Source organism: Protomyctophum bolini (assembly GCF_963924005.1).
Source record: "Protomyctophum bolini genome assembly, chromosome: 20".
NCBI lineage: Eukaryota > Metazoa > Chordata > Actinopteri > Myctophiformes > Myctophidae > Protomyctophum > Protomyctophum bolini.
The window spans coordinates 14352359-14365765 of NC_137881.1; the positions used below are offsets into that span (position 1 = coordinate 14352359).

General features: G+C 42.9%; 1 protein-coding gene across 2 annotated transcripts in view; it reads left to right on the forward strand.

The window, feature by feature from the left end:
• LOC308335477 (crossover junction endonuclease MUS81-like) overlaps nt 1-13407 on the forward strand; it is a 40728-nt gene that overhangs the window by 2219 nt on the left and 25102 nt on the right. The window contains exons 4-15 of one of the 2 annotated variants that reach the window (XM_080792527.1): nt 137-271; nt 1618-1698; nt 1832-1920; nt 2184-2408; nt 2576-2746; nt 3137-3258; nt 4481-4593; nt 5250-5369; nt 9483-9578; nt 9695-9826; nt 10769-10872; nt 11677-11760. In XM_080792527.1, coding sequence (XP_080648653.1) covers nt 137-271; nt 1618-1698; nt 1832-1920; nt 2184-2408; nt 2576-2746; nt 3137-3258; nt 4481-4593; nt 5250-5369; nt 9483-9578; nt 9695-9826; nt 10769-10872; nt 11677-11760 — 1472 coding nt within the window. The remainder of the gene's footprint in view (nt 1-136; nt 272-1617; nt 1699-1831; nt 1921-2183; nt 2409-2575; nt 2747-3136; nt 3259-4480; nt 4594-5249; nt 5370-9482; nt 9579-9694; nt 9827-10768; nt 10873-11676; nt 11761-13407) is intronic. The other variant, XM_080792528.1, reaches the window with a different exon arrangement.

Sequence of the window (13407 nt, forward strand, 5' to 3'; positions counted from 1 at the left end):
TTGTAGATCAGCTATTTCAGCCTTTTAAAGTATACAATTGCCCCCAAAATGACAACAAACTGGAATGGTCGTTTCTATTCATTAGGTTCCAATGTTTAATGCCAAAACCAATTAAATTGGCGTCTTATCGTTGCAGAAGAATGCCCCGTCGAATGGAGGGAAGGAGAAAGGTGGCGGAGGAGGGGCTGGGAGCAGGAAGAAGAGGGAATATGTTCCCCAGAAGAGGTCTGGGGGCTACGCAGTCCTCCTCACCCTCTACAGACACAACCAGGTACACCTGTTCCACTGGTGATTACAGACACAACCAGGTACACCTGTTCCACTGGTGATTACAGACACAACCAGGTACACCTGTTCCACTGGTGATTACAGACACAACCAGGTACACCTGTTCCACTGGTGATTACAGACACAACCAGGTACACCTGTTCCACTGGTGATTACAGACACAACCAGGTACACCTGTTCCACTGGTGATTACAGACACAACCAGGTACACCTGTTCCACTGGTGATTTCGTCAACTGAGTCTGAGACTGTGATGAAAATTGGCTGTCGACTACGAAAACTAAAAAAAATGCTAAGCTATCATTGATGACTAAAACTAAGACTATGTTGACAAATAAAAAATTGACTAATATGTTAGGGAGGGCTAGTGGAGAAGAGATCCAGTAGAACTAAAATAATTTTATAGGTAAATGCATTTAAGTTCCTTCCCTTAGTAGTAGTAGAGGCTGACATCCAAGTATGAGAAAATAAGTGAACTTAAAAGATTCCAAGGCGAATTGTGAGTAAATGAGAAAAAGAGGTTGCGCATCAGCAATGGTTTTCAGTGGAGTGCTAAACCCAAATCCAGTGTACTGTACATCAAAAAAGGTAGCACATCCAAAAAATTAAATATGGTAACTGGTGGACAAAGTACTCACACAAAATTAGCTGTCAAAATTAACATTGATTCAGTGCTTACATTTGTATACATATACAGGGTTCAACAGATAAATAAACCCCGTCATTTTCCACAGAGATGAACAATGCAGTGCTCCAGACTTTGACTTCAAGGTCGCATTCTGTCTCTCCACACTTCTAATTTTGGACCCAATGCTGTAGAGAATGATGTACAATATATAGATAGAAAAATAGGTAATTTAACATCAGCTGTCTGGTACAAATGAATGGATAAACACTGTTTATAATGTTGTAAAGGTGTAATGTATTGGGAAAATATTCATATACGCTATAGATTACCGATGTCATGATACCAATCCACTTGCTTCATATCCACACAATTCTAAGATTTTCTAATCAAAAAAATGACTCTGTAACCCAGCACTGATGTCAGACTTCGGTGCGCTATTGGTGTATATAGTGTTATATAGAAATGTACTAATATTGCAGAATGACCAAAACATAATACTGGTGAGGACAAATGTTCTGCTGAAGAAGGTACCGGCACCACCATTGAACAAAGCTCAGCAATAAGTGAGCAAGTTTCTTGTCTTTCACACGACCATTATGTGACACACTAGACTTAGATATTTGGTGGATTGAACATAAAGTCTTAACGCCACTGTTCTACTTTCACTGTTTAGTGTCATTTATTGTCATCTCATCTCTCCAGATCCCAGGTAATAAAGACTATATGTTGAAGTTGGAACTTCAAGCGGAGGCCCAGCATCTATGTGACAAGTCATTCACTGTGGTGAGTGGGTTACACATACACGCACAACTTGCATACAAGTACTTATATAAACATGCGCACAGTCGCACACACCCTCCTTCCCTAGTGAAGTATAAAAATGTATGCCCGTGGCTTATTCTCTCTTTCTCTGCAGCCAGATTTAGGTAGTAAATACACAGCCTGGTCTTCAGTCAGCACGCTGGTTCTTAAGGATCTTGTTCTGAAGACTCACAATCCTGCAAGGTAGGCATCATACAAACATGTTACTGTTTTCAAAACATGACCTAACCCTAGTCTACTCTCTTATAGCCAAATATTATTCCACTATCTTCCAAATGCTACATGTATATAGAGTCTGAAACTAAACATTTCCGGAGGCTGTCATCTGTTCGTCATTTCCGTTCACGAAAATGTTTGCATTTCCATTTCTGATAATATCAATGAAATAAAGCAGAAGAATAATACTCTCTCTCTCTCTTTCCCCTCTCTCTCTCTCTCTCTTTGAGGTATTCTCTCACAGAGCAGGGCATGGCTTTGGCAGAGCGACTGGACGATGGGGAACCAGGATGCAACGCTGGACAGGAGAGAGGGAGGGGTGTAGAGGAGGAGGAGGACGGGATGAATGCAGGAGAGGATGAGGAGCAGGGAGACGAGAAGGAGGAAGGAGGCAGGGCAAAAGTTGTAGACCTAACACAGGAAGAGGAGGAAGAGGAGATGGCGGACATGTTATGGTGAGTGTTTAAAAAAAGACCTAAAACAAACTATTCTTAAAAAGGTGCACAAATAAATAATTGAACAACGGGGAAAATAGATTGGCTCTAGTATTGCAGGTGTCCTTCCTACTTCCTAATTATACTTGAGTCGACTTTAAGTAGATCACACACTATTACTTCTGTAGCCCCACAGAGAGGCCTGGTGCTTTCACCCAGCTTCGGAGTGAGGTGGCTGGGCCGAGCTGCCCAGGACGGCCCCGGGCTCCAGAGACGACGACCAGGAGGCCGGATGCAGCATATCTCTTACCCGGCAGATATGACATCGTCCTCTGTGTCGACTTCATTGAAACAACTGGGTGAGAGAAATGTTTTTCGTATACTATGACATTAGGATAGTCTTAATGCCTACTCATACTCCAGCTTTAGGTGATAAGGTGACTACCGCGGTGGTTAGGAAAACTACAGCATCATATACAACAGCAGTGTTGAATATGATGCAAGCAAAAGCTATGGGCTTTTTGGCTGTTTCTGTGTGTGTGTGTGTGTGTGTGTGTGTGTGTGTGTGTGTGTGTGTGTGTGTGTGTGTGTGTGTGTGTGTGTGTGTGTGTGTGTGTGTGTGTGTGTGTGTGTGTGTGTGTGTGTGTGTGTGTGTGTGTGTGTGTGTGTGTGTGTGTGTGTGTGTGTGTGTGTGTGTGTGTGTGTGTGTGTGTGTGTGTGTGTGTGTGTGTGTGTGTGTGTGTCGGCAGTGGCAACTGTAAACAGGATTTGGTCAAAGAGCTTCAGAAGAACGGCGTGACCTTCGACGTCAGGAAGCTAAACATCGGAGACTTCCTGTGGGTGGCCCGGGAGAAGGTCGCACCTGTACCAGGTAACGCATGCACACATTGCACACGGAATCAAGCTTCAATCCAAGACAAAAACAAAAGACATGCCATCTACAGTTAACTTCCTGTATCTGCGTGAAGTATACGTGGGCGCCTTTTTACGAGACTGGAAGCAGGCGTTGGTGAACGCAGCTTCTGAACCATTCTTTAGCCCCACAATCTTCCCAAGATTTTCATACTAAAAGGTAATTTTTTCAATGAGACCAATCGGGAGAAAATGTACTTTAATATTGACCTTTCTTTCTCTGTCCCGGCAACTCACTCTCGCGGGATCTAGCCCCAGTAAACCTCGAACGGCGATCAGAACATTTGTACTTTTTGCGTACCATTTCCCTCTAGTGTCTCCAATTGGAATGGCACATTGTTTAATAATTGAATATCTCTGCTTTGATGCCGACAGTATCAAACTTATGATGTAGACTCTGACTGCAGTGCATTGGTTTGGCCTCTCGATTGAGATCTTGCTTTTATTCTTGTGCTAACAATTCCAAGTAGTCTGCCTTCGGTTGGTCCTGGATATATTCATGCACAGTAAATTGTCTCATAAGTAGTCATTATGAAGAAAATCAATCAGTTGCAGTTAGGGATGTCCCGATCACGTTATTTTACTCCCGATCCGATACCGATCATTTCATTTTGACCTAACCAAAAGCATGCACCCGTTTAGTGTTGTTGACAGCAAATTTAGTTTTAGTCATAGTCTTGAGTAAAATTTAATTTAGTTTTAGTCATATTTTTGTCATCTTATATAGTCGACTAAATCTACAGTTGAATTTGTTGACTAAAGTGTGTTTTGGCGGGCCTTGACGGCGTCGTACTCGTAATGCCTGATTTTACACTTTGTAAATTGGTAGATGGCATTGGTAATATCTACAAGCCAACCATGATGGGTCTCGCTGCGACGCGTTGTGACTTGTGAGCTTGTAGATCGGCTATTTTCAGAGTGCAACCAAGCATAAAATGTCTTTTAGTTCTATACTGGATCTCTTCTCCACTAGTCCCTCCCTAACATTTTTGTCCAGTTTTTATTTGTTGACACAATTGTCAGTATATTTAGTCATCATAGCTTAGTTTTTATTTATAGCTTTTATTCGGTTTTCGTCAATGAAAAAAAAAAAAAAGGTATTCGACGAACGTTTTTCGTCATAGTTTCAGTCGACGACGTCAACATTGAATGAGAGGCCTTGCTTGTGTCTCTGTCCACAGGCCAGCTGCGTGCTCCCCCCAGCAGGGAGCTGGTTCTTGATTACATCATCGAGAGGAAGCGGATCGATGACCTGTGTGGAAGCATCATCGATGGACGCTTCAGAGAACAGAAGGTGTGTGTGTGTGTGTGTGTGTTAGATTCATAGATTAATCGCAATGCAGACATCATGGATTATTATGAATTAATTCACAAAAATCGTATATTTTATTATTTGTATGTTGGTGCAGAATTGTATGTTTTCTTTTTAAATAAAGCTTCTTAATGTTTGGAAGTATGGAGTATGGATGTAAGAGTTGTCCGGCTAGCTCAGTCGGCAGAGCACTCGCCTTTCGACCACAAGGTCATGTGTCCGATCCCAGACATCGCCAACTCGGCGTATGAGTAGTACAGTATGTCGTGTGGTAAGTACTGGGAGCTGATATTAGGTGTTGCACTCCACCTCGGCATTCCATCCCCCAGAGGTCTAGCGCATTGAAACGGGGACAGACTCCCGGCACCCTGGCTGATACCGACAATTAGCCTCTCTGTTACTTACTGTTTAGTTACACAGTGAAGAGGAAATAAATCATGTATTGGAATCAAGATGCATCGATTCATAATCGAATCGGAATCGGATCTCCAGGTACCTAGAGATTTCCGGCCCTAGTGTATGTGTGTGCGTGTGTGTGAAAGAGTGCATGTGAATATACTTTACCTATCTCAGCTTGTTTATTCTCCAATGATTGTAGTGAATTGATGATGGCAAGTCTCTCTCTCTCCCATCCTCAGTTTCGCCTGAAGAGGTGTGGTCTACATAAACCCATCTACCTAGTGGAGGAGTGTGGCGCTGCAGCGTCTCACCTGAGTATACCGGAGAGCACTTTACAACAAGCTATTATCAACACACAGGTACACACATGCATACACACCAGGGCTCGAAATAGCGACCATTTTGGTCGCAAACTTGAGGTCCTCAGCTGTGAGAGACAACAAAAGGGCTCAATTGAATGGAATGTGTGGAGGCAACACACTCACTCACACACACACACACACACACACACACTAGACATTTTCCTAGACATGAAAATTAACGATGTTATGAAAATAACTTCTCATAAATATTTTTTTTTTTACTTCAATCAAAAAGCAGGCCTACATAAAACAAAGGGTTTTGTAGCCATTTACAAATCCAGAAATTATAGCAGAGACAGTATTTAGAATTTAATTATATTTTCAACTGGTTTTATTGCCACAAAAATAGCATCTCATACCAACTGGCTTGTAGGCCAGTGGTTCCCAAAGTGGGGTCCGCATTATGCAATTAATTGTGTACTTACAAGAGATAGTCTCTTAAAAAGATAACATTGTGTGTGTGTGTGTGTGTGTGTGTGTGTGTGTGTCGAGGTGGCAGCACGGAGGTGAAGCACCGCACAGCACCAATGTTGTTTTTATGAAATATTAACAACCACACCCGTCGTAACTGCCGTCGTTAATGTAGTTATGTGCAAGATGACTTTGTGGAGAGCAGTCTGGACAATGTGTCTGGTTTCTGCAGTCAGAGTTGCGTACAAACAAGCACTCCAGAGTGGAAGAGTGTACCGGCAAAAGTGGCTACCCCACGACCCAACGCCGAGTCCCCCGCTGGGTGTGGAGCTAGAATCTACGGAGTTCTGTGAGCTGGTGAACCCCCTGTCTGAGCAGCGGTGGCTGGCCTTTCAGGTATCAGAGAGGGCCTTCAGGAGCAGTTTGGTGAGCGAGCAGCAAGTGAAACAACACTACGCTTCATCAGCAGACCCTGGGAGCTGGATCCGTCTGATAAAACTCCTGATCGGAATATTTTTCAACAACGGAGTATTCACAACTGAGAGCCGCGGCGGCGGAAAGCCCTTTGGCCTCCCCCTTCTGAAGTACGTAGCGCGGGTGCTAAAAAAGCTACCAACGAAGCAGCCGCTCCCGGAGGCCGTGACACCGGCTCTGGCTACTGGCTGGATCGAGGAGCAGTTACGTTTTCTCCGGGACACAGTGCAGCCCTCGCTGACGTCTACGAGGCAACAGCAGCGGAGGAAGGTGAGCAGAGACAAGCTGTCATATCTATGGCAGCACAAACAATCTGACGCAATCAAAATCATTCTGAACAACAGCGAATTCCCCGAGCCCCCTCCCTGTCCTGATAATTGTGAGCATGTGCAATTACATTATCAGAATAAATGTCGTGGGCAAACGTCAATTACTGACCCACTTCCACCACCGCCCTGGCGCTCGGACATACCATCCTCGGAGCCGGTAAATCCCCCCGACGTTACGCGTTTTACGCAGGCTGAGGTGGAGACTGTATTACGCACGCTACCCAATAACAGTGCGTGCGGCATGGACGGTGTCTCATACGAGCATCTCAGGGCTACGCAGCCAGATATTTTAACGTCTATCTTTAATATCTGCTTGGTGAACAGGAGTGTCCCTGAATCATGGAAGGGTGCTCTCATCTATAGGATCCCCAAAAAAGGCAATATACCGGACGATCCATCAACCTGGAGAGACATTTCCCTCTTACCCACCATCTACAAGGTGTTTATGAAGTGCATTCTTGGCCGAATTCTCCCGTGGCTTGTGGATGAGAACATACTATCTCCCAAGCAAAAGGCTTACATCGATCGGCAAGGCATGAATGAACATGTGTTTTGCCTCAAAACAGGTATTGATGATTTTAAGCATGGGTCTAGTGAATTCTTTGCAGTATTTCTGGACTTCCGTGATGCATTTGGAACCCTAGCACATAACGTGATGATAGCTGCTCTTGAGGAAATCCATCTACCCAAGGTTTATGTTGATATTGTCAAAAATGTGTACTGTGGTTCATTTATACAGGTCATCTGTGGTAAACAGCTCACAGACCCCATCCCTCTCAGAGTAGGTGTTAAGACTGGCTGCCCGTGGAGTGCTGTTAATTTTGTGCTAGCACTAAACCAGTGGTTGAAGTGGCTCTGTATGTGTGCCCCCGCCAACACCATTTCCCCTAACCCTGTAAAGGGGTATGCTGACGATGTTCAGGTTGCATCCTATCATGCGGCTGAAATAAACAGCATGCTCTCGCAGCTCTCCAGAACCGACTCCTTTTTGGAGTGGTCAGGACTAGAGGTCAAAGACTCAAAATGTGCAGTTCTCTATGAGAGGCGGAGCGGGGGAAACCGCTGGTATCACTCCAATACAGATACAATACCTGCATTCACAATTGGCAATAAACCCCTAACAGTCTATTCGCGTCACCAGACATACACATACCTGGGTCACAAGTTTAATGTGGCAGGTGAGTGGAAAGATCAGGTCGAGGAGATCATTTCTGAATACTCCAGCAGACTTGATTCAATCCATGCATCGCCCCTACCACTAATCATGAAGCTGGAGGCAGTCAGAGTAATTGCATTAGCCAAAGTACAACACCTATTCTCCAATGTACATGTTCCACGAAAGTCACTACGTGAGTTGACTGACAAAACTGTACAGTTAGTGAGACAATGGACTGGCCTAAACACACACACAACACGTGACATTATATTCCACAGTAAAGGTGAGGGTGGTCTGGGGGTCCCCAATTTTGAATGGGTTTATATTGCTTCGCGTGTCTCCCATCTGTTGAATATGCTGAACAGTGATGACCAGTATGTGAGAAGGCTTGCTCGTTCTTCTCTTTTCTTGGACCTAAAAAGACGCAAGGTCCCCCTAGCGAATGGTTCGGACTCTAGCTTCCTGGGCTTCAAGAGGAAACCCAATGGAAAGCTGGACAGTCGCTCTCCTGGCTTTGGTGTGTGGTCGGACTGGCCAGACCTAAATGACATGTGCTGCTGGGCTGACGTTACCCTGGAGTGGGTAGGGTCTAACTCTGAGGCGGTGGCTGCCTCAGAGAATGTTATATCTGACCCCAGTATCTCTGTCAGAGCGACTATGACTGTGTGTGGAACGGAGCATCAACTTCCACTGACTAATGCCAGATGTCGCCTCCTATGGGCGCAACAACAAAGACAGCGACAACATTGGACTGAGTTGAGATTACAAGGAAAGACTGCATGTCTTCCTGCTGCGGACCATTCTGTCTCTCACTCTGTGTTCAAAAATGTTGCCATTGATGAGTGCATTGTTGTTTTTACTTTGAAAGCGAGATTACAGGTTCTACCTTCTAAACTTAATCTCTCCATCTGGTTTCCAGGCAATCATGCTCCTCACTGTATCCATCATGGCCATGAACAAATAGCTGAAACCATGTCCCACATCTTAAATGGTTGCCATGTTTACAGGGGCCTTTACATATGTAGGCATGACAGAATAGTGGATTTGATATCGAAAGACATCTCTTCCATTTTCAGGTCCTCCATTATGCTTTATAAGCATTCTACTGTGAAGCCGAGGATGTTTAACCTGTGTAATGATGATTCTGTGTTCTCTAACATTTCAGCTAACACCCCTGATGTCATTGTTGTAAATGAAAACCATAGAGAGGTGTTCATTCTCGAGGTCGGCTGTACCTTTGACTATAGCCTGGAAGAAGCCTTTCTAACCAAAGTGCTGAAGTATCAGCAGCTAATGCAGACCATCTCACAGCTAGGCTACAGATGTAAACTTTTAGTTTTTATCTTTGGCAGCCTAGGGCATGTGCATAAGTTGGTTGTGAGGGGCTTACAAATGGCCGGCCTTTCCAAAAGGAGAGCCAAGCAGTTAGCGAGGTATTGCTCAGTTTCAGCCATTATAGGAAGCCGCTCAATTTGGAGGAGGCGTTGTTTCCTTTATCCATGATTTATGTCTGCTGCCCTGTGTCCGACATGTCAGCTGTACTGTATGTAACGATGCTTTGCCGTCCATGCACGTTGTAACTGGCTGCTCTCCCACTGTCAAACTGCACTGGCAGTGTTTATGTCCTTTGTACAGTAACAAGGTATTCCTGTACTTCTCATTATGTGGACATAAATAAACATTTCAAATGTGTGTGTGTGTGTGTGTGTGTGTGTGTGTGCGCGCGCGCATGTGTGTTAGGTGGTGGACGGTTTCTTTGTGAAGAGAGTACAGGATGTGAAGGAGTCTGTAGCCTACTTGACTGTCATGACCCGATACCTGACCAAACTGTACCAGGTAACTGTCTCTCTTTCACTCACACACACACACACACACACACACACAACAGTATCAACTGATATACAATTCAAACACTCTCTTTTCGTCCTCTTTCTTAATGTCCTCTCCTCCAGAACAAGACCCTGTTCTGTCATTCCAGAGAGCTGGAGGTGGACGGAGGAAGTGAGGTAGAAGAGGCCAGAGAAACCCCTTCCTCCTCCCTCATCTCCTTCGCCGAGTTCAACCTCGGGTCGCTCAAGAACAAGGTGTGTGTGCGACGGCGTGTACATAATTGTAAACCTTCTTGTCATGTTTCTTTCGAAACCGGAAGAAATGCGTGCACAAACACCAGTCACAATAACGATATGAAACAAACTTGCCGGGTGCTTTTACTGCTTTAGTAATAAACTGAAAGGAGTGCTGGCTATCGTTTCTTTAAAGCGCCATGTGTGGAACACAAAAGACCACTTTCTTTCTGCAGCATTCGTGATGTGGTACAGAATCTAGAGATTCACCATGAAGCGTCATTATTCCACGTGCCGCATGGAAATGAAGTAATGAACAAAATACATTATAACAAATATAGCAAATAAATGGTGGTGCAGGTGGCGCAGGGGTGAAATACCGGGACAGTACTAGCATCCGTTTGAATCCTTCATGATGCATTCTGCTAGGCCGAGCATCTCTATACAAACACAATTTGTTTGGCAGAGGTACTGCGTCCAGTGTTCATTTCACCTGTTGTGAGCTTGCGCTGTGAGCTTGTAGATATAGCTTTGTAGCTATTTTTAGCAAGTATCAAATCAGCCATTACGACACCATCAAAATACATTTGTGTTGACAAAATCAACTGTAGATTTAGTCGACTAAAATCTTACTTGAATAAAACTTGAGTAAACTTGAATAAAACTAAAACAATATTTAGTTTTACCGTAGTCATATTGTATCTGAAATGTTTTTTTTTGTCACTTACATTTTTATTAATTTTTGAACAAAATCCAAAGAAAACGATAGCAAAAGAAAGAAACACACATACAGTACAAACAAACATGAGAAAATAAAATAACATGTTTTAAGACCAAACTAAATCAAAAGTTTCTGTCAAAATGAATACTTCTGCTGTCACACTGACATCCAGTGTGAGTGTTTTTGTGCACACGTGCATGCTTGTGCCTGTGTGTAACCTTCCCTTCATATTTGTGTCTCAGTGCCAGACAGTGACGGAGGTGTTTGCAAGACAGTTGATGCAGGTCAGTGGTCTGTCTGGTGACAAGGCTGCTGCTATACTGGAACTATACCAAACGCCACACAGGTAATACACTGGGCGAGTGTATCCTCATGGTCACAGTGAATGAAGTACTGTACCGTATATGCTGTCATCAGCATTTGCAATACTTAAATGTGTTTTCACCTTCTGAATCTTCTGAACGTACAGCAATGTAAATGCGTGCGCTTCTCCACTGTCTTGTGGTCGCTGGGATGCGACTCACAAATTCTCGGTACCAGTTTCCGTGCACTCCCCCGTGTCGCAACGAGCGATATAAATTATATAGATATTATAGGTCCAGTGCTGGTTGATGTGTTTGTAAAGCGTTATACTATTAGTAGCAACACAGACATAATATCTGGGTGGGGCATTCATTTCCAACTTGCATCATTCCAAATTGGCCAGTGCCCAACGGGCACCACCGTAGAGGCCCCACGGGACCTCTCTAGTTTATTATAAAGCGTTTGTTTTTACAGAGGATAAGGTTAGAAATAAGTTTAGGGTTAGGCATAGTTTTTCTGCGGCTAAGCGTTGGATTTTGGCACCGTTTTACTGAGATTAAGATCAGGAATAACCGGGATTCACACTATGCGACTGTTTTGAGGGGAGCGTTCTTGTATTTGCAGGGATGAGCACATGAACAGTTTCTTGTTCCAGTGGAGAGCTCACATTTGCAACTATAGCGGTTGGAAAACAAAAGAAGACACATTTACGACAGTTTCCCTGACCTGTACATAAGCATTTATTGGTCATGTAAAAGAGATGCACACAGACAGAATAGGCACATTTACACAGATTTATTGTACATGTAATCACTTATTCTCTCTCTCTCTCTGTGTGTGTGTCCAGTCTTCTCACAGCCTATGAACAATGCAGGAGTGAAGCAGAGAAAGAGAAACTTCTCTCCTCTATCCGATACGGGAAACTCAAAAGGTTTGCAGGATTCACTTTGATTCCATTCCATTGTTGTTATTATGCTCTGTGCTGCATTGCATATTTATTCCTCCTTAAAAATGGAATATTATGGAAAAGTTCATTTTCCTCCATGATCATAAATGTTAACAAATAATTTCATCAATGGGGTGTGGCATGGAGGTGATAAGCCTGTGGCACTGTTGAGGTGTTATGGAAGCCCAAGTTTTCTCTGATAACAGCTCATTCTTGACAATAAAAACCTAGATTCTCTGTGGGGTTCATGTCCGGCCAATTTGCTGGTCAGTTAAGCACAGAAATACCATGGTCAGTACACCTATTACTGGTACTGTAGTTTTGGCTCTGTGGGCAGGTGCCAAGTACTGCTGGAAAAGGAAAATCGGCATCTCCATATAGCTTGTCAACGTACTGAAGCACACATGCTTCAGTATTGCTATCTCAGTATTGATATAGGATTTTTGGATGAGCTGTATGCCATAATGTCATTTTTCATTTTTTTCAAATCCTCAAAAATGATGAAAAACGGCATGCTATAGTATGCCGTACGATATGGGCTATAGCCCATGGTCCAAAATGATGAGAAACGGGAACAACTTTTTATTTCAAAATTTCAAAAAACATGGGCTATAACCCATCGTTTTTGTCATTTCGTCATTTTTTTCAAATCTTCAAAAATTATGAAAAACTGCGTGCTATAGTATGCCGTACGATATGGGCTATAGCCCACGGTCCAAAATGATGAGAAACGAGGCTAACTTTTTTTTTCAAAATTTCAAAAAACATGGGCTATAACCCATCGTTTTTTTCATTTTTTTCAAATCCTCAAAAATGATGAAAAACGGCATGCTATAGTATGCCGTACGATATGGGCTATAGCCCATGGTCCAAAATGATGAGAAACGAGGACAACTTTTTATTTCAAAATTTCAAAAAACATGGGCTATAACCCATCGTTTTTGTCATTTCGTCATTTTTTTCAAATCTTCAAAAATTATGAAAAACTGCGCGCTATAGTATGCCGTACGATATGGGCTATAGCCCACGGTCCAAAATGATGAGAAACGAGGCTAACTTTTTTTTTCAAAATTTCAAAAAACATGGGCTATAACCCATCGTTTTTGTCATTTCGTCATTTTTTTCAAATCTTCAAAAATTATGAAAAACTGCGCGCTATAGTATGCCGTACGATATGGGCTATAGCCCACGGTCCAAAATGATGAGAAACGAGGCTAACTTTTTTTTTTTTTTAATTTAAAAAAACATGGGCTATAACCCATCGTTTTTTTCATTTTTTTTCAAATCCTCAAAAATGATGAAAAACGGCATGCTATAGTATGCCGTACGATATGGGCTATAGTCCATGGTCCAAAATGATGAGAAACGAGGACAACTTTTTATTTCAAAATTTCAAAAAACATGGGCTATAACCCATCGTTTTTGTCATTTCGTCATTTTTTTCAAATCTTCAAAAATTATGAAAAACTGCGCGCTATAGTATGCCGTACGATATGGGCTATAGCCCACGGTCCAAAATGATGAGAAACGAGGCTAACTTTTTTTTTCAAAATTTCAAAAAACATGGGCTATAACCCATCGTTTTTGTCATTTCGTCATTTTTTTCAAATCTTCAAAAATTATGAAAAACTG